Source organism: Salmo trutta, chromosome 22, assembly GCF_901001165.1.
Source record: "Salmo trutta chromosome 22, fSalTru1.1, whole genome shotgun sequence".
NCBI classification, from domain to species: Eukaryota; Metazoa; Chordata; class Actinopteri; order Salmoniformes; family Salmonidae; genus Salmo; species Salmo trutta.
Window position 1 is genome coordinate 48,950,714 of NC_042978.1, and position 20,338 is coordinate 48,971,051.

The 20,338-nt window shown below is 45.9% G+C and overlaps 1 protein-coding gene across 6 annotated transcripts in view; it reads left to right on the top strand.

The window, feature by feature from the left end:
* Positions 1 to 20,338, top strand: part of LOC115158884 (tyrosine-protein kinase RYK-like) — an 83,900-nt gene that overhangs the window by 27,223 nt on the left and 36,339 nt on the right. For 2 of the 6 annotated variants that reach the window (XM_029708297.1, XM_029708299.1), the window contains exons 2-7: positions 830 to 951; positions 1,293 to 1,428; positions 2,442 to 2,573; positions 5,110 to 5,172; positions 10,701 to 10,839; positions 14,298 to 14,398. In XM_029708297.1, the coding sequence (XP_029564157.1) occupies positions 830 to 951; positions 1,293 to 1,428; positions 2,442 to 2,573; positions 5,110 to 5,172; positions 10,701 to 10,839; positions 14,298 to 14,398 (693 nt within the window). Of the gene's footprint in view, positions 1 to 477; positions 648 to 829; positions 952 to 1,292; positions 1,429 to 2,441; positions 2,574 to 5,109; positions 5,173 to 10,700; positions 10,840 to 14,297; positions 14,399 to 20,338 lie in introns of those variants that run through there. The other 4 variants (XM_029708298.1, XM_029708302.1, XM_029708300.1 and 1 more) reach the window with 3 other exon arrangements.

A 20,338-nucleotide genomic window follows, 5' to 3' on the forward strand; every position in this document is an offset into this window, starting at 1 on the left:
CAGACACCATCTCTCCCTAGTCTCACACCACCAGTCCATCCCCACCCTGCTGCAGACACCATCTCTCCCTAGTCTCTCACACCACCAGTCCATCCCTGTCCTGCTGCAGACACCATCTCTCCCTAGTCTCTCACACCACCAGTCCATCCCTGTCCTGCTGCAGACACCATCTCTCCCTAGTCTCTCACACCACCAGTCCATCCCTGTCCTGCTGCAGACACCATCTCTCCCTAGTCTAACACACCACCAGTCCATCCCTGTCCTGCTGCAGACACCATCTCTCCCTAGTCTAACACACCACCAGTCCATCCCTGTCCTGCTGCAGACACCATCTCTCCCTAGTCTCACACCACCAGTCCATCCCTGTCCTGCTGCAGACACCATCTCTCCCTAGTCTAACACACCACCAGTCCATCCCTGTCCTGCTGCAGACACCATCTCTCCCTAGTCTCTCACACCACCAGTCCATCCCTGTCCTGCTGCAGACACCATCTCTCCCTAGTCTCTCACACCACCAGTCCATCCCTGTCCTGCTGCAGACACCATCTCTCCCTAGTCTCACACCACCAGTCCATCCCTGTCCTGCTGCAGACACCATCTCTCCTACAGCCTGTGCAGTAAACATTTGTCTGGGGTATTGTGTGTAAGTAAGTAAATAAATAAATAATAACACGTTTCCACTATCCAGATCTCCCATATTTATTTTTTAATGATTTCTTCAAATAGTGAAATTATTTCAAATGCCCATCCCTGTGTTTTCTCATTCTTTCAGGAGTTTATGTTGCACTAACCGTGTGTGTGTGTGTGTGTGTGTGTGTGTGTGTTGCAGGTCTAGATGCAGAGCTGTACTATGTGAGGGATGATGTGGTGAACCACTATGCTCTCTCCTTCATCCTGCCTGTACCCAGCGAGACTAACAGCCTGCACTTCACCTGGCGCTCCAAGGATAAGGTACACACACACACACACACACACTTCACCTGGCGCTCCAAGGATAAGGTACACACACACACACACACACACACTTCACCTGGCGCTCCAAGGATAAGGTACACACACACACACACACACACTTCACCTGGCGCTCCAAAGATAAGGTACACACACACACACTTCACCTGGCGCTCCAAGGATAAGGTACACAAACTCGGTCGGTCGGTCACTCTGTCGGTCGGTCACTCTGTCGGTCGGTCACTCGGTCGGTCGGTCACTCGGTCGGTCGGTCACTCGGTCGGTCGGTCGGTCACTCGGTCGGTCTCTCACTCATCTTTCTTTCCACCCCTTCCCTACAGGTTGAATACAGGATGGGTTTCCATGTAGACAACCCTGCAGCTATGAACCAACCACAGAGCAACATCTCTACCCAGGGGGAGGTGCCTCGCACAGCCTCAGGTCTGTCAACCAATCATCACTTCCCATCCTCCGCTGGTATTATGAAAACTATAATTATCTTCTGTATTATAAAAGTATGTGTTAATATTCAGAGCCAGGCAAAATTGATTTTGAGTCCTTCTGGAATGTGTGTGTTGCTAGATCAGTCAATCAATCAAATATATTATAAAGCCTGCAGTACTGTAACTCATAAAGCCTGCAGTACTGTAACTCATAAAGCCTGCAGTACGGCTACTCATAAAGCCTGCAGTACTGTAACTCATAAAGCCTGCAGTACTGTAACTCATAAAGCCTGCAGTACTGTAACTCATAAAGCCTGCAGTACTGTAACTCATAAAGCCTGCAGTACTGTAACTCATAAAGCCTGCAGTACTGTAACTCATAAAGCCTGCAGTACTGTAACTCATAAAGCCTGCAGTACTGTAACTCATAAAGCCTGCAGTACTGTAACTCATAAAGCCTGCAGTACGGCTACTCATAAAGCCTGCAGTACTGTAACTCATAAAGCCTGCAGTACGGCTACTCATAAAGCCTGCAGTACTGTAACTCATAAAGCCTGCAGTACTGTAACTCATAAAGCCTGCAGTACTGTAACTCATAAAGCCTGCAGTACTGTAACTCATAAAGCCTGCAGTACTGTAACTCATAAAGCCTGCAGTACTGTAACTCATAAAGCCTGCAGTACGGCTACTCATAAAGCCTGCAGTACGGCTACTCATAAAGCCTGCAGTACTGTAACTCATAAAGCCTGCAGTACTGTAACTCATAAAGCCTGCAGTACTGTAACTCATAAAGCCTGCAGTACTGTAACTCATAAAGCCTGCAGTACTGTAACTCATAAAGCCTGCAGTACTGTAACTCATAAAGCCTGCAGTACTGTAACTCATAAAGCCTGCAGTACTGTAACTCATAAAGCCTGCAGTACGGCTACTAATAGGAACACAGTGTAATCTCTCTTTGTCTGTCACGCTCTCTGTTGCTGTGTGGCTCTCTCTCTCTGTGTGTGTGTGTGTGTGTGTGTGTGTGTGTGTGTGTGTGTGTGTGTGTAGTTTTCAGAGTGGACCTGTTCTGCTCAGGGAAGGTAGACGGAGAGGCGATCCTGACAGTACAGCTCAACCTCACCATCCACTCTAACAACTTCACAGTCCTCAACTTCAAGAGGAGGAAAATGTGCTACAAACGTAAGACTCCTCTTCCTGTCTGTCAGGGCTTCCTGTCTGTCAGGGCTTCCTGTCTGTCAGGGCTAGACAGGCTTCCTGTCTGTCAGGGCTTCCTGGCTTCCTGTCTGTCAGGGCTTCCTGTCAGTCAGGGCTGGCACTGTAATTGTGTAATCGACGATTATGAGTGAAGACCGTGAATAAAATAAGTCATAATTGTTCAAATAAATTAATTATATTGTATTTTTAGGTAAATATATACACAATAGCAGTAGTGTAAATGAATGATTATTATAAACAATTGTTTTTCTACGTTAAACCGTCTCCATCTCCCCCCTCCAACGTACGCTCCCTCTGATGCTGGAACACCGTCTGTGGTGATGCTGGAACACCGTCTGTGGTGATGCTGGAACACCGTCTGTGGTGATGCTGGAACACCGTCTGTGTCTGTGGTGATGCTGGCACACCGTCTGTGTCTGTGGTGATGCTGGCACACCGTCTGTGGTGATGCTGGCGCACCGCCTGTGTCTGTGGTGATAATCCTAGTCATATTAGCATCCCATGCTAGTTGATGATAATCCTAGTCATATTAGCATCCCATGCTAGTTGATGATAATCCTAGTCATATTAGCATCCCATGCTAGTTGATGATAATCCTAGTCATATTAGCATCCCATGCTAGTTGATGATAATCCTAGTCATATTAGCATCCCATGCTAGTTGATGATAATCCTAGTCATATTAGCATCCCATGCTAGTTGATGATAATCCTAGTCATATTAGCATCCCATGCTAGTTGATGATAATCCTAGTCATATTAGCATCCCATGCTAGTTGATGATAATCCTAGTCATATTAGCATCCCATGCTAGTTGATGATAATCCTAGTCATATTAGCATCCCATGCTAGTTGATGATAATCCTAGTCATATTAGCAGCCCATGCTAGTTGATGATAATCCTAGTCATATTAGCATCCCATGCTAGTTGATGATAATCCTAGTCATATTAGCATCCCATGCTAGTTGATGATAATCCTAGTCATATTAGCATCCCATGCTAGTTGATGTATCTAAACGGTCTGATCTGTTGCCTCATTGATTTTTACACTTTCTTTTTTACGTGCAGTTGTATGACTTGGATCTGTTGTCCCATCGACATTATTATTTATTTATTTTATCATCGAGACGCCCTGGAGGGAATTATTTTATAAAGACAAAGTATTTAGTTGTAATTGTGATGTCGCAATATTTTATGGGCTACCAAGGGTGACCAATCATCCTCCAGGAGAGCCTTAAAGGGGCAGTGTTGAATAAACTAAGACACCAATAGGCAGTGTCGCCCTCATTTGATTGTCTCCTGATTCTCTATGGTAAAAAAATATAGAGATGCTTTTTGTAAAATGGTTCCTTTGCATCATACAATGAGTAACACATCTGGCCTATTTGTCCAAAGGACAAGTGGCTAAAAAAAGTTAACGTCCTTAATTTTTGCTATTTGAACAGTTGTTATAATGGTGACCGTTGACATTTCGCCTGACAAATAACCATAACCCAGGACTGGCACAGCCCTACTATCAGTATTTGTTCTGTTTTTGGGCGCTGTGTGTGTGTTGAGTACCTTCATCTGCCTATGTGTGTGTGTGAGGTCCAGTTATGCACTCTTTAATGAGTTAGGGGTGTGTGTCAGTTCCTTGGCATGGTTTTCCCTCAAGCAGCTGTGCCAGTACTGAGGTGATATACAGTGCCTTCGAAAACTATTCAGACCCCTTCTCTTTTTCCACATTTTGTTACGTTACAACCTTATTCTAAAATGGATTGAATAGTTTTTTTCCCCCCTCAACAATCTACCCCATAATGACAATGCAAAAACTGGTTTATAGAAATTTTTGCAAATGTATTACAAATAATATACCCTACTGTAAATAAGGTATTTCTGATTTATATCTAATACATTTTCTAAAATGTCTAAACCTGTTTTCGCTTTGTCATTATGGAGTATTGTGTGTAGATTTCTGAGGATTTTATTTATTTCTTCTGTTTTAGAATAAGGCTGTAACGTAACAACATGTGGAAAAAGTCAAGGGGTTTCAGTACTTTCTGAAAGCGCTGTAGGAGTTATGTTGAGCGAAAGGTGTTTGTCTTAAGTTCCGCTGCTGCTATTTTCAACCCCACTAGATAATCACACACACACACACACACACACACACACACAACCTACTTGTCATATGCTTGCTGAGAGGAAACAGACAATAAATCTAATAACTCCATGCCCGCTACGGCTTATTTTAAACACATGAGTCAAATCAGCCACCTGAGGAGGATAGTGTTTGTGTGCTCTCTCTGCCCCATATACCGTGTTGTAAAATGGAGTCTGTCCAGGACTGTTAAGCAGCTGGCTATTTCTAAGTTGTATCACATTTTGGTACATGCTTAGTTTGTACAATCTGTGTGGCTCCAGCCTTGTATACATCGGTCTACCAATCCTTTAATGTTCTGCTACTGATCTTCGTTTTGCTTCCTGCTCTAATTCGTTCTTTCTCCTCTGTTTATCTCTAACAGGAATTGATTCTGATCCGAAGATAACACCGGTCTCCAACAACAAGACCATTCAGAGGCCAGAGAGTAAGTAGGCCAATCCATAAAGCCATACATCACATATCCTGTCCCCTAAACCAGCTCCGTATAGCCATACATCACATATCCTGTCCCCTAAACCAGCTCCACATATCCTGTCCCCTAAACCAGCTCCGTATAGCCATACATCTGGTCCCCTAAACCAGCTCCGTATAGCCGTACATCTGATCCCCTAAACCAGCTCCGTATATCCTGTCCCCTAAACCAGCTCCGTATAGCCATACATCCGGTCCCCTAAACCAGCTTCGTATAAATCAAATCAAATTTATTTATATAGCCCTTCGTATATCAGCTGAAATCTCAAAGTGCTGTACAGAAACCCAGCCTAAAACCCCAAACAGCAAGCAATGCATGTGAAAGAGGCACGGTGGCTAGGAAAAACTCCCTAGGAAAAACTCCCTAGAAAGGCCAAAAACCTAGGAAGAAACCCAGAGAGGAACCAGGCTATGAGGGGTGGCCAGTCCTCTTCTGGCTGTGCCGGGTGGATATTATAACAGAACATGGTCAAGATGTTAAAATGTTCATACATGACCAGCATGGTCAAATAATAATAATCATTGTAGTTGTCGAGGGTGCAACAAGCACGTCCGGTGAACAGGTCAGGGTTCCGTAGCCGCAGGCAGAACAGTTGAAACTGGAGCAGCAGCATGGCCAGGTGGACTGGGGACAGCAAGGAGTCATCATGCCAGGTAGTCCCGAGGCATGGTCCTAGGGCTCAGGTCCTCCGAGAGAAAGAAAGAAAGAGAGAATTAGAGAGAGCATATTTAAATTCACACAGGACACCGGATAAGACAAGAGAATACTCCAGATGAAACAGACTGACCCTAGCCCCCCGGCACATAAACTACTGCAGCATAAATACTGGAGGCTGAGACAGGAGGGATCAGAAGACACTGTGGCCCCATCCGATGATACCCCCGGACAGGGCCAAACAGGCAGGATATAACCCCACCCACTTTGCCAAAGCACAGCCCCCACACCACTAGAGGGATGTCTACAACCACCAACTTACCGTCCGAAGACAAGGCCGAGTATAGCCCACAAAATCTCCGCCATGGCACAACCCAAGGAGGGGGGGCGCCAACCCAGACAGGAAGACCACGTCAGTGACTCAACCCACTCAAGTGACGCACCCCTCCCATGGACGGCATGGAAGAACACCAGTAAGTCAGTGACTCAGCCCCTGTAATAGGGTTAGAGGCAGAGAATCCCAGTGGAAAGAGGGGAACCGGCAAGGCAGAGACAGCAAGGGCGGTTCGTTGCTCCAGCCTTTCCGTTCACCTTCACACTCCTGGGCCAGACTATACTTAATCATAGGACCTACTGAAGAGATAAGTCTTCAGGAAAGACTTAAAGGTTGAGACTGAGTCTGCGTCTCTCACATGGGTAGGCAGACTATTCCATAAAAATGGAGCTCTAAAGGAGAAAGCCCTACCTCCAGCCGTTTGCTTAGAAATTCTAGGGACAATTAGGAGGCCTGCGTCTTGTGACCGTAGCGTACGTATAGGTATGTACGGCAGGACCAAATCGGAAAGATAGGTAGTAGCAAGCCCATGTAATGCTTTGTAGGTTAGCAGTAAAACCTTGAAATCAGCCCTTGCCTTAACAGGAAGCCAGTGTAGGGAGGCTAGCACTGGAGTAATATGATCAAATTTTTTGGTTCTAGTCAGGATTCTAGCAGCCGTATTTAGCACTAACTGAAGTTTGTTTAGTGCTTTATCCGGGTAGCCGGAAAGTAGAGCATTGCAGTAGTCCAGCCTAGAAGTAACAAAAGCATGGATTAATTTTTCTGCGTCATTTTTGGACAGAAAGTTTCAGATTTTTGCAATGTTACGTAGATGGAAAAAAGCTGTCCTTGAAACAGTCTTGATATGTTCTTCAAAAGAGAGATCAGGGTCCAGAGTAACACCGAGATCCTTCACAGTTTATTTGAGACGACTGTACAACCATCCAGATTAATTGTCAGATTGAACAGAAGATCTCTTTGTTTCTTGGGACCTAGGACAAGCGTCTCTGTTTTGTCCGAGTTTAAAAGTAGAAAGTTTGCAGCCATCCACTTCCTTATGTCTGAAACACAGGCTTCTAGCGAGGGCAATTTTGGAGCTTCACCATGTTTCATTGAAATGTACAGCTGTGTGTCATCCGTATAGCAGTGAAATTTAACATTATGTTTTCGAATGACATCCCCAAGAGGTAAAATATATAGTGTTAGTATAATGTATAGCCGTATATCCTGTCCCCTAAACCATCTAGACTAGAATGTTACAGCGAATAGACGTGTCTCAGACTAAGTGGCAGTATACAACCACAGAGCTTAATTAATGGAACACAGAATGAATTATAGGATCCCCATGTATACGGCCATGCAGTTCAATAAGGCTCTCCTCCGTGTATACAGCCATGCAGTTCAATAAGGCTCTCTTCCAAGTTCAATAAGGCTCTCTTCCAAGTTCAATAAGGCTCTCCTCCGTGTATACGGCCATGCGGTTCAATAAGCCTCTCCTCCGTGTATACGGCCATGCGGTTCAATAAGGCTCTCCGTGTATACGGCCATGCGGTTCAATAAGGCTCTCCATGTATACGGCCATGCAGTTCAATAAGGCTCTCCTCCGTGTATACAGCCATGCAGTTCAATAAGGCTCTCCTCCGTGAATACAGCCATGCAGTTCAATAAGGCTCTCCTCCGTGTATACAGCCATGCAGTTCAATAAGGCTCTCCTCCGTGTATACGGCCATGCAGTTCAATGAGGCTCTCCATGTATACAGCCAAGCGGTTCAATGAGGCTCTCCTCCATGTATACGGCCATGCAGTTCAATAAGGCTCTCCATGTATACAGCCATGCAGTTCAATGAGGCTCTCCTCCATGTATACGGCCATGCAGTTCAATAAGGCTCTCCTCCGTGTATACGGCCATGCAGTTCAATAAGGCTCTCCTCCATGTATACAGCCATGCAGTTCAATAAGGCTCTCCTCCGTGTATACGGCCATGCAGTTCAATAAGGCTCTCCTCCATGTATACAGCCATGCAGTTCAATAAGGCTCTCCTCCGTGTATACGGCCATGCAGTTCAATAAGGCTCTCCTCCGTGTATACGGCCATGCAGTTCAATAAGGCTCTCCCCCCTCGTTCACCTCTCCAGTCATCTCTGTTATAGCCTCTACCTCAGCAAGGCAGTGCAACAAGGCAGTATAATTCTAGACCTAGAGGGAGATGTGTTTATCCTTTAAAACTCTCTGATTCCACCCCCCCTCTCCATCTCTCCACCCCCCCCTCTCCATCTCTCCACCCCCCCTCTCCATCTCTCCACCCCCCCTCTCCATCTCTCCACCCCCCTCTCCATCTCTCCACCCCCCTCTCCATCTCTCCACCCCCCTCTCCATCTCTCCACCCCCCCTCTCCATCTCTCCACCCCCCTCTCCATCTCTCCACCCCCCTTCTCCATCTCTCCACCCCCCCTCTCCATCTCTCCACCCCCCCTCTCCATCTCTCCACCCCCCTCTCCATCTCTCCACCCCCCTCTCCATCTCTCCACCCCCCTCTCCATCTCTCCACCCCCCCTCTCCATCTCTCCACCCACCCCCCCTCCACCTCTCCAGTCACCTCTCCACCCCCCCTCTCCATCTCATTTAACATTTACGTCATTTAGCAGACGCTCTTATCCAGAGCGACTTACAAATTGGTGCATTCAGCAGGACCAGCGGTGAGCAGGACCAGCGGTGTCGTTTGACTTAACAAACGAGGATCGGATGTCGTCGACCTTCTTTTCAAAATGGTTGACGAAGTCATCCGCAGAGAGGGTGGGGGGGGTGATTCAGGAGGGAGGAGAAGGTGGCAAAGAGCTTCCCAGGGTTAGAGGAAGATCCTTGGAATTTAGAGTGGTAGAAAGTGGCTTTAGCTGCAGAGACAGAAGAGGAAAATGTAGAGAGGAGGGAGTGAAAGGATGCCAGGTCCGCAGGGAGGCGAGTTTTCCTCCATTTCCACTCGGCTGCCCGGAGCCCATTTCCACCCCCCCCCTCTCCATCTCTCCAGTCACCTCTCCACCCCCCCTCTCCACCTCTCCATGGGGTTTATTCAGGACTATTATAGTGAGCCGTGTGCTGCTGCTGCCTCAGTGACCAGCAGCCATTAGCTGTCCTGGTACTTAGTACTTGCCTTCTTCTGCTTGGGTGGGCTTGGACCTGAGGCATCTCAGAAAGGCTTTTAAAAGGCACAGGGATGAGAGGAGAGCTTTCACACAGAGGGATGAGTTTAGACTGAGACCAGCTTGGGTCAGAAGCATTGCTATTTAGGACTCCATTAGACTTGGACAGTATCCAGATTGTCATATCTTCATACAGACCTTGTGCCATACTGGGATATTCAGTAATACCGACACTGAACACAAGAGGCGCTATTTTCAAACCCACCACTGTGCCTATTGTAATCTGAAGGTTAGCAATGCTAACAAGTAAATGTAAAATCCCATAGAGAATGCTAACAAGTGCATTGTGATAATTTTTTTGTCTCTGATCTGACGTATTTGCAGGACAGATATCCCAACTCAAAAATGCTACTCCTAGTTGGCTGCACAAATCAAATGTTATACACAAAGGTTCTTGATCCAGGAAGGGATTCTCTGCTGTTACCAAGCCAACCTTGATTTTGGAAGAAGCTTAGCTATATCGCTAACTAGCTACTAAATTAGCAAACCAAATGCACAACTGCAGAGCGTTTTTGTGGACCGTTAACTTAATAGTTGTTAGATGTCTAGCTGGTAAACATTTAGCTGTGAATTCCATACTGTTACTAGATCACCTGGCACGTGCTGCACCACAGTGAGTGACTCACAAGGCTTCGGTCTCTCGTCGTTGTGTACTTGTAAACAAACACTACTGGTAAGCTTCATAATGAAAAACTGTGGCGGGTGAAATGAAGAACTCTATCTCCTAACGTATAGCACAAGTTGACTGCAGGTATGTCGACACCTGCTTCTCGAACATCTCATTCAAAAATCATGGGCATTAATATGGAGTTGGTCCCCCCCCCTCCTTTGCTGCTATAACAGCCTCCACTCTTCTGGGAAGGCTTTACACTAATGTTGGAACATTGCTGCAGGGACTTGCTTCCATTCAGCCATAAAAGCATTTGTGAGGTCGGGCACTGATGTTGGGGGATTAGGCCTGGCTCGCAGTCGGCGTGCATGGGGGCATTGTCATGCTGAAACAGGAAAGGGCCTTCCCCAAACTGTTGTCACAAGGTTGGAAGCACAGAATTGTCTAGAATCTCATTGTTTGCTGTAGCATTAAGATTTCCCTTCACTGAAAAACAGCCCCAGACCATTATTCCTCCTCCACCAAACTTTACAGTTGGGACTATGCATTTGGGCAGGTAGCGTTCTCCTGTCATCTGCCAAACCCACATTCATCTGTCGGACTGCCAGATGGTGTAACGTGATTTACTTATACCAATGTTGGGGTGTTTTGTGCTATCTGTCTCTCTCTCTCTAACCTCTGACCTTTGTCCCTCTCTCCTCCAGATGGAGTGTCCATTCCTACCACCTCTACCAGGGTGTTCTATATCAGTGTTGGGGTGTGCTGTGCTGTCATCTTCCTGGTTGCCATTGTCCTGGCTGTTATGCATTTACACAGCATGAAGAGAGTAGAACTGGATGACAGGTCAGTACCTGGGGCCCCTAAGGATGATCAATGATGTTGTATTGAAGTCTCACACAGTGTGCTGTCCCTTAGACTGGGTACTTCCTATTCATCCTGTGTTCCCCTAACCTCACTTCAACTAATCTCCATTTACAGTGCCCTCTCCGTAATTATTGGGGACTTTGAAAATGTTTTATTTTGGCTTTTATATTTCAAAAGTTTGGATTTGAAGTCAAATATAGTCCTCCAATTTTCAGCGGAGCAAAAGTATTGGGACAAATTCACGTGTGTATTAAAGTAGTACAAAGTGAAGTATTTGTTCCCATACACTTCTAAATGAATGTGGACACTACCATGATTGCGGATAATCGTGAATAATGATAATTGAGAAAGTTAGACGCCACAAATATCCTACCCCCCCCCCAAAAAATGTTAACCTCCCGTTATTGTAATGGTGAGAGATTAGCATTTCTTGGGGGTATGATATTTGTGGCGTCTAACTTTGACTCATTATTCACGAGTCATTCAGGATTATCTGTAATCATGGTAGCATCCACACTAATGTAGTAGACTTCTTTATTTACAATAAAAGTGACTCCAAAATGACACAGTACATTATTTACCATTTCTATTGGCCACAAAATAATCTGAAACACAATCAAAACATACCTTGCAAATGTGTAGAGTCACAAGGGACCAAATACTTCACATTTTACTACACGTGAATTTGTCCCACTAGTTTTACTCCCCTAGAATTTGGTGACTATTGTACAAAAAGTGCTGTAATTTCTAAACGGTTCACCTGATATGAATGAAAATACCCTTGAATTAAAGCTGACAATGCTCTGTCCAATAATTACCGGTTGGGGGCACTGTCCCGGTAATTACAGAGGGGCACTGTGTGGTGACTGAATGAAAAGCCAATAAATAAGATTGTTGCTGGCCAAATTGACTGGGGTGGGGTGGGAAACAATCCCATTGCAAACGAATGCTTTTTATTCATTGATGGAAGTAAGTCGATGTATGTACATTTGACCGTCATGCTTATTGGTGTTTAGGTAATTTGCATAATTTTGTGGAATTAAATTGGCACGTGTACATTTTCGTTAGTCATATCATATTGTATTTATCACACTGGCACAGCGTACAGAGGCTTTTCTGAGCTGAATATCACCTCTGCAGCTCGTTGCTGCTGGAGTGAAACGTGATTTTAGAAGTCACTGAGCAACTTCTCTAAATGCAATTGTCTGTTAACTGTTTTTGATGGCCTACATAGTTAGTATTTTTTGTTTATTTCTCAACTGCTAGCCTAATTTGAATTTCGCCATTCAAGTGCCGGTAGGCAGGCTTAGCGCGTTACCCAGCTGAAGGCAGTAGTGAGCTGAAGGCAGTAGTGAGCTGAAGGCAGTAGTGAGCTGAAGGCAGTAGTGAGCTGAAGGCAGTAGTGAGCTGAAGGCAGTAGTGAGCTGAAGGCAGTAGGCATTTTGAAAACTGATATTTTAATTGTTTAAAAACGTTTAATTAAGACTTCATCTATGCCATGGAAACCAGCATTTCTCTCCTGTTCTATTGGTTTTCATATAAACTTTATTTTGCTGTTCAGAAGACAAAGGCACAATCCTAGTCATATTAGCATCCCATGCTAGTTGATGATAATCCTAGTCATATTAGCAGCCCATGCTAGGTGATGATAATCCTAGTCATATTAACATCCCGTGCTAGTTGATGATAATCCTAGTCATATTAGCAGCCCATGCTAGTTGTTGCATCTTTAGATCTCCCCTCCTTTCTAAGTTTCTAATGGAGATTTTCCTCTGTCAGACATTGAACCGCTCACATCAGGTTTGCCATTTTAGAATGGTGTTTTTTCCCACAAAATGGGATTTTGTCAAATGACATTTGATTGTCTGCTTCATTTCTTGAGTTGCATGTTCTGTTAGGGGCATCCCTAACTCCAGACAAACCTAATTGGAGGAAATCTAAGTCATGAGAACCAGCACACCAGACACACTAGTGGAACCACGTCCCTGTGGTTCACGTCATTTACCCAGGGTTGTGTTCACTAAGCATCAAATGTAAGAACACCAACTCAAACAGTGAGGGGGACTACCTTAACTTGTCCAATAAGAAAGTCCTTTTCAGTTTCTGTTGCAAACCGCTTTGTTACGTTTGCTAGGATATACGCTAATGAATACATGATTTACTATGTTAGCTGTTTCCCGTATGCCAATGTCTCTACTGCAGTAGCATATTGATACATCATAAAGCCAGCAGAGCTTTTAATGTCTCCACAGATTTGTGCTTGGATGTAGTAGAACAGGTTGAAACCCTGTACAGTGGGTATGAAGATGTCTGGGTTCAGTTACCAGGAGGGACCTATTATTAACACAAGGCTTCTCACTGTTGATCACTTTTATAAATGTATAAAACAGGACGATCTGATCCTAGATCACCATTCCTACTCAGATGCTATGTGAGTATAGGACGTGGTCTGAATTAGATTTCTAACAAACAGGACGATCTGATCCTAGATCACCATTCCTACTCAGATGCTATGTGAGTATAGGACGTGGTCTGAATTAGATTTCTAACAAACAGGACGATCTGATCCTAGATCACCATTCCTACTCAGATGCTATGTGACTATAGGACGTGGTCTGAATTAGATTTCTAACAAACAGGACGATCTGATCCTAGATCACCATTCCTACTCAGATGCTATGTGAGTATAGGACGTGGTCTGAATTAGATTTCTAACAAACAGGACGATCTGATCCTAGATCACCATTCCTACTCAGATGCTATGTGAGTATAGGACGTGGTCTGAATTAGATTTCTAACAAACAGGACGATCTGATCCTAGATCACCATTCCTACTCAGATGCTATGTGAGTATAGGACGTGGTCTGAATTAGATTTCTAACAAACAGGATTTTTCACGTTCACTACTTTTTAGATTCCTACCACTGACTCCCCATCTTGGGAGATTCATATATCGGTGTTATCTCAGGTTATTGTTGATATGAATCATCTGTGTTTTTCTCTCTCTCTCTCTCTCGAACAAATTCTCACAGTCAACCAGGAATCTATCTAATGCAATATTTGAGATAAATTGAGTTGCTTTAATGCTGTTTGTTTGATTGAATCAGTCTGCTGTTGGTGAGATGTGAACAGACACTCTCCTTTTATTGTAAATAGGAAGATCCTTAAGAGGGTTTCTTAGTGGCGGGTTGTACTGCAGTGACGGGTTCTCTATCTGTTTAAAAGGCTGTCTTGGCTTGAGGCCTAGCAGGACAGAACAGGCTCCTTCAGGACCATGTCATAGGGTACCTGGCCAGGTGGCCAATGGGAGCGACTGAAAAATGACTTTATAAGGATGTTAGAGAAGTGTGTTGTGAAGTTGGCGTCTTCCTCGAACCTTCTTCCTCACATTCATCATGAGTACCTTTCTCATCCCTCTCCCCTCCTCTGTGTTCCAGTGTTTCAGACAGTGGCAGTTCCCAGGGCCTGTCCCAACCGTCCACCCAGACCACCCAGTACCTTAGAGCTGACACACCCAACAACGCCAGTGCTGTGACCAGTAAGACACACACACACACACACCACACCACACCACACCACACACACACCCAACAACGCCAGTGCTGTCACCAGTAAGACACACACACACACACACCCAACAACGCCAGTGCTGTCACCAGTAAGACACACACACACACACACACACACACAGAGAAACAGTAAGACGCTTCCCCGACCCATCTAAATAACAGCAAACTTATCCAAGACCGTCTTATCATATTCAACTTGCAAGGTGCTGTAACTAACAGGTTCTGACAATGTCCTGGTCCAGCCAGTAGTTTGGAGTGAGTCCTCAGCGTCTGTTTGCTGTGTGACATATTTTAAATCCTGTCTCTTTTTCACTCTTAACGTGCATTACTTTGGGTAATGGGGGTATTTTCTTATGCCATGGACTGATGGTCACAAACACTCTCTTTACATTTAACGATAGGATCTGTGTCATTTGTTGGATACTAGATGCCGACCAATTTTATGATTTTTCAACGCCGATACCGATTACTTATATCGAAAACGTGTAATCGGCCCTAATTAATCGGCCATTCCGATTAATCGGTCGACCTCTATTGGAAACACACCCACCTTCTGATGCGGCCACCATGATGAGATTAGAACCATGGAGTTAGAGTACTAGAATGGAACCGTCTTATGGTGAGAACAGTCAGCCATTTTGGTCAGGGAGTTTGGTCAACCATAGTTTTACCAGTGCTGTGATAAGATATTGTGTAAAACAATGAATTTGAAGAATGTATTTGTACATTTGTTAGCTAGTTAGCCTGCCAGTTTTAGAGGAAATATTAAATATACTTTACTTTTTTTTTCTTTTTTTTTTCCTTCAAATGAACTGCCAACATTCCTTTCATCAAGGCAGTCCGTCTACGGCCAGACACTGGCTGACACCAGTTGATGATAGGACTTTTACAAGTTGTAAAAGCAACAAGTACTGATATTGTATCGTATAACAGCGCTTTTTTGTTGTTGACATTTATGGTCTGTTTACAAATATTTTAGAGGCTATTTATACAGAACATTTGTATAAAATCCATAGAAACTGTATTTATAATTATAAGACAATATTTTAGGTTACAATTCGTTTTCACCATTTCTGAAATATATCACAGGATTATGCCTCTACTGCCATTCATTCCAATGAGACTGGTTTGGATTTCTCCCTGACCAATATGGCTACCATTTTCTTGCCTGTCTACTCATCCACATCGCTCTGTCCAACTGACGTTTCTTCTCCACAATGTGTCTAGATTTGCTTCCCTCCCCGACGATTTCTAGAATGCAAACACGTTCTGATTGGGCCCAGAATCCGATAGGCTGGGTCTTAGCCGGTCTCATGATGGTGTTCTCAACTTTGATATTCTCATTTGTTAGAGACCATCCAATCGCTGGGGAATTTTGTACAACATTTTGAAAGTCACACAAATTACTTCTTTGGATGGCAGTCTCAGACTGAACAAAAATATAAACGCGTCTTTTATCATTGTGTTTACTTGATAGCTACCTACACAAATAGCTAGCTAGAACAAAGTGTTAATAAGATAAAAATTTATTAAAAAGATTTAAAAGCAATACAAATAACAGGTAAAATGTTGGTCTCATGTTTCATGAGCTGAAATAAAACATCCCAGAAATGTTTCCAGACACACAAGGGCCATCCATTTTGCCGTGTTCTGAGCCAATTGCAATTTTCCTAAGTCCCTTTTTGTGGCACCTGACCATACGACTGAACAATAGTCCGTGTGTTACTAAACTAGGGCCTGTAGGATCTGCCTTGTTGACAGTGCTGTTAAGAAGGCAGAGCAGCGCTTTATTCTGGACAGACTTCTCCCCATCTTAGCTACTGTTGTATCAATATGTTTTGACCATGACAGTTTACAATCCAGGGTTACTCCATGCAGTTTAGTCATCTCAACTTGCTCAATTTCCACATTATTTATTGCAAGATTTAGTTGAGGTTTAGGGTTTAGTGAATGATTTGTCCCAAATACAATGCTTTTAGTTTTAGTAATATTTAGAACAAACGTATTCCTTGCCACCCACTCGGAAACTAACTGCAGCTCTTTAAGTGTTGCAGTCATTTCAGTCGCTATAGTAGCTGATGTGTATCGTGTTGAGTCATCCACATATATAGACATTGGCTTTCCTCAAAGCCGGTAGCATGTCATAAGGGGCCTAGACAGCTGCCCTGGGGAATTCCTGATTCTACCTGGATTATGTTGGAGAGGCTTCCATTAAAGAACACCCTCTGTGTTCTGTTAGACAGGTAACTCTTTATCCACAATATAGCAAGACGTGTAAAGCCATAAAACAAGTTTTTCCAGCAGCAGACTGATCGATAATGTCAAAAGCTGCATTTAAAGTCAAACAAGACAACCCCCACAATAATTTTAGCATCAATTTCTCTCAGCCATCATTTGTGTAAGTGCTGTGCTTGTTGAATGTCCTTCCCTATTAGCGTGCCTAAAGTCTGTCATTTTGTTTACTGTAAAATAGCATTGTATCTGGTCAAACGCTATTTTTTTTTCTTCTAATAGTTTACTAAGGTTTGGTAACAGGCTGATTGGTCAGCTATTTGAGCCAGTAAAAAGGGGGCTTTAGTCTTCTTAGGTAGCAGAATGACTTTAGCTTCCCTTCAGACCTGAGGGCGCACACTTTTCAAGTAGGCTTAGATTGAAAATATGGCAAATAGGTGTGGCAATATTGTCTTCTATCGTCCTCAGTAATTTTCCATCCAAGTTGTCAGACCCCGGTGGCTTGTCATTGTTGATAGACATCAATCATTTTTACACCTCTTCCACGCACAATTTACAATGCTTGTCTTTTCATAATTTGTTCCGATATACTTGAATGTGTAGTGTCATCGTTTTGTTTCTGGCATGTCATCGTTTTGTTTCTGGCATGTCATCGTTTTGTTTCTGGCATGTCATCGTTTTGTTTCTGGCATGTCACACAAGTTTTTTTGTTTATAGGGGAATAGGGTGCCAGTTGGGATGCATACTGTTTCTCATCTCTATCGCCTGCTCTACTCTGCTCTGTCACCAGAGCTGCATTCCTCCACCAAACATCATCTAATTAGTTCAACTGGAGTCAGAAGGTTGTGATTTAAACAAGACAGGATTCATGTGTTGAGAGATGTTGTTTTTGTCCCGAATGGCACACTATTCCCCATTCAGTCCACTACTTTTGACCAGGGGGCAGTAGGGAATAGAGTTCTATCTGAGGCGCATCCCCCTGTGTCAATGTGTAGTTGTGAGAGCAGCTCTCTGTCCCCTCAACTGTCTCTTAGAGGTTTAAGATGGGAGTAGTAAGGAGTCTTTCCGTGCCGGATATCACCTGTTCTTGTTTGATAAGGTTAACAGACTTGGGTTTAGGCTACAGCAGTAGTAGCAGCCTATTAAAGCTAAGCACTGTCCATTCGTTTTTAGAAGTACTCATCATTAGTTTTGGAAAGGGATAAATACATTATAATTCACTTTTTTTTACAATTTTCCTCAAATCTCCCTGTCCTCCTGTAGGGGTCCTCCTGGTCAGTATTGGGATGGTAGTCCATATAACAGCAGCACTAACTCTAACAAAAACAAACTGCCTCTCAGGCCTCACGAGTGGCACAGCGGTCTAAGGCACTGCATCTCCGTGCTAGAGGCATCACTACAGACCCTGGTTCCATTCCAGGCTGTATCACAACCGGCCGTGATTGGCAGTGCCATAGGGCGGCGCACAATTGGCCCAGCGTTGTCCGGGTTAGGGGAGGGTTTGGGCGGGGTATGCCGTTGTTGTAAATAATAATTTGTTCTTAACTGACTTGCCTAGTTAAATTAAGGTTCAATAATACATGTAAAACATTTCAATTAACTGCCTGGTAGTAGAGGGGGCTGATCCAGGGTACTGGTGGTAGAGAGAGGGGGCTGATCCAGGGTACTGGTGGTAGGGTTGGGCTGATCCAGGGTACTGGTGGTAGAGGGGGCTGATCCAGGGTACTGGTGGTAGGGTTGGGCTGATCCAGGGTGCTGGTGGTAGGGTTGGGCTGATCCAGGGTGCTGGTGGTAGGGTTGGGCTGATCCAGGGTGCTGGTGGTAGGGTTGGGCTGATCCAGGGTGCTGGTGGTAGAGGGGGCTGATCCAGGGTACTGGTGGTAGGGTTGGGCTGATCCAGGGTAGTGGTGGTAGGGGGGCGGGGGCTGATCCAGGGTACTGGTGGTAGGGGGGCGGGGGCTGATCCAGGGTACTGGTGGTAGGGGGGGCGGGGGCTGATCCAGGGTACGGTGGAGGGGGGGGCGGGGCTGATCAGGGGTACTGGTGGTAGGGGGGGGGGCTGATCCAGGGTATGGTGGTAGGGGGGGGGCTGATCCAGGGTACTGGTGGTAGGGGGGGGGGCTGATCCAGGGTACTGGTGGTAGGGGGGGGGGGGCTGATCCAGGGTACTGGTGGGAGGGGGGGGGGGCGATCCAGGGTACTGGTGGTAGGGGGGGGGGGCTGATCCAGGGTACTGGTGGTAGGGGGGGGGGGGCTGATCCAGGGTACTGGTGGTAGGGGGGGGGGGGCTGATCCAGGGTACTGGTGGTAGGGGGGGGGGGGCTGATCCAGGTAATGGTGGTAGGGGGGGGGGGGGCTGATCAGGGTAATGGTGGTAGGGGGGGGGGGGTTGATCCAGGGTACTGGTGGTAGGGTTGGGCGATCCAGGGTACTGGTGGTAGGGTTGGGCTGATTCCCAGGGTACTGGTGGTTAGGGTTGGGCTGATCCAGGGTACTGGGTGGTAGGGTTGGGCTGATCCAGGGTACTGGTGGTAGGGTTGGGCTGATCCAGGGTACTGGTGGTAGGGGGGGGGCTGATCCAGGTTACTGGTGGTAGGGGGGGGGGGGGGGGGGGGCCTGATCCAGGGTACTGGTGGTAGGGGGGGGGGGGGGCTGATCCAGGGTACTGGTGGTAGGGGGGGGGGGGGGGCTGACCGGGTAGCTGAGTGGTAGGGTTGGGCTGATCCAGGGTACTGGTGGTAAGGGGGGGGGCCTGATCAGGGTACTGGTTGGTAGGGGGGGGGGGGCTGGATCCAGGGGACTGGTGGCTAGAGGTGGCTGATCCAGGGTACTGGTGGGGTAAGGTTGGGCTGATCCAGGGTAGCTGGTGGTAGAGGTTGGGCTGATCCAGGGTGACTGGGGTAGAGGGGTGGGCGGATCAGGGTACTGGTGGTAGGTTGGGCTGAGCCATGGTACTGGTGGGTAGGGTTGGGCTGATCCAGGGTACTGGTGGTAGAGTTGGGCTGATCCAGGTACTGGTGGTAGGGTTGGGCGGATCCAGGGTACTGGTGGTAGGGTTGGGGCTGATCCAGGGTACTGGTGGTAGGGTTGGGCTGATCCAGGGTACTGGTGGTAGAGTTGGGCTGATCCAGGGTACTGGTGGTAGGGTTGGGCTGATCCAGGGTACTGGTGGTAGGGTTGGGCTGATCCAGGGTACTGGTGGTAGGGTTGGGCTGATCCAGGGTACTGGTGGTAGGGTTGGGCTGATCCAGGGTACTGGTGGTAGGGTTGGGCTGATCCAGGGTACTGGTGGTAGAGTTGGGCTGATCCAGGGTACTGGTGGTAGGGTTGGGCTGATCCAGGGTACTGGTGGTAGGGTTGGGCTGATCCAGGGTACTGGTGGTAGAGTTGGGCTGATCCAGGGTACTGGTGGTAGGGTTGGGCTGATCCAGTATTGAAGGTCCCCATGAACTCAGTGGCCTCCCATCATTTTTAAATGGAAGAAATTTCGAAGGTGACCAAGAATCCCATGGTCACTCTGACAGAGCTTCAAATTTCCTCTGTGGAGATCAAATCAAATGTTATTTGTCACATGCGCTGAACACAACAGGTGTAGGTAGACCTTACTGTGAAATGCTTACTTATAAGGCTTTAACCAACAATGCACTTCAAGAAATAGAGTTAAGAAAATATTTACT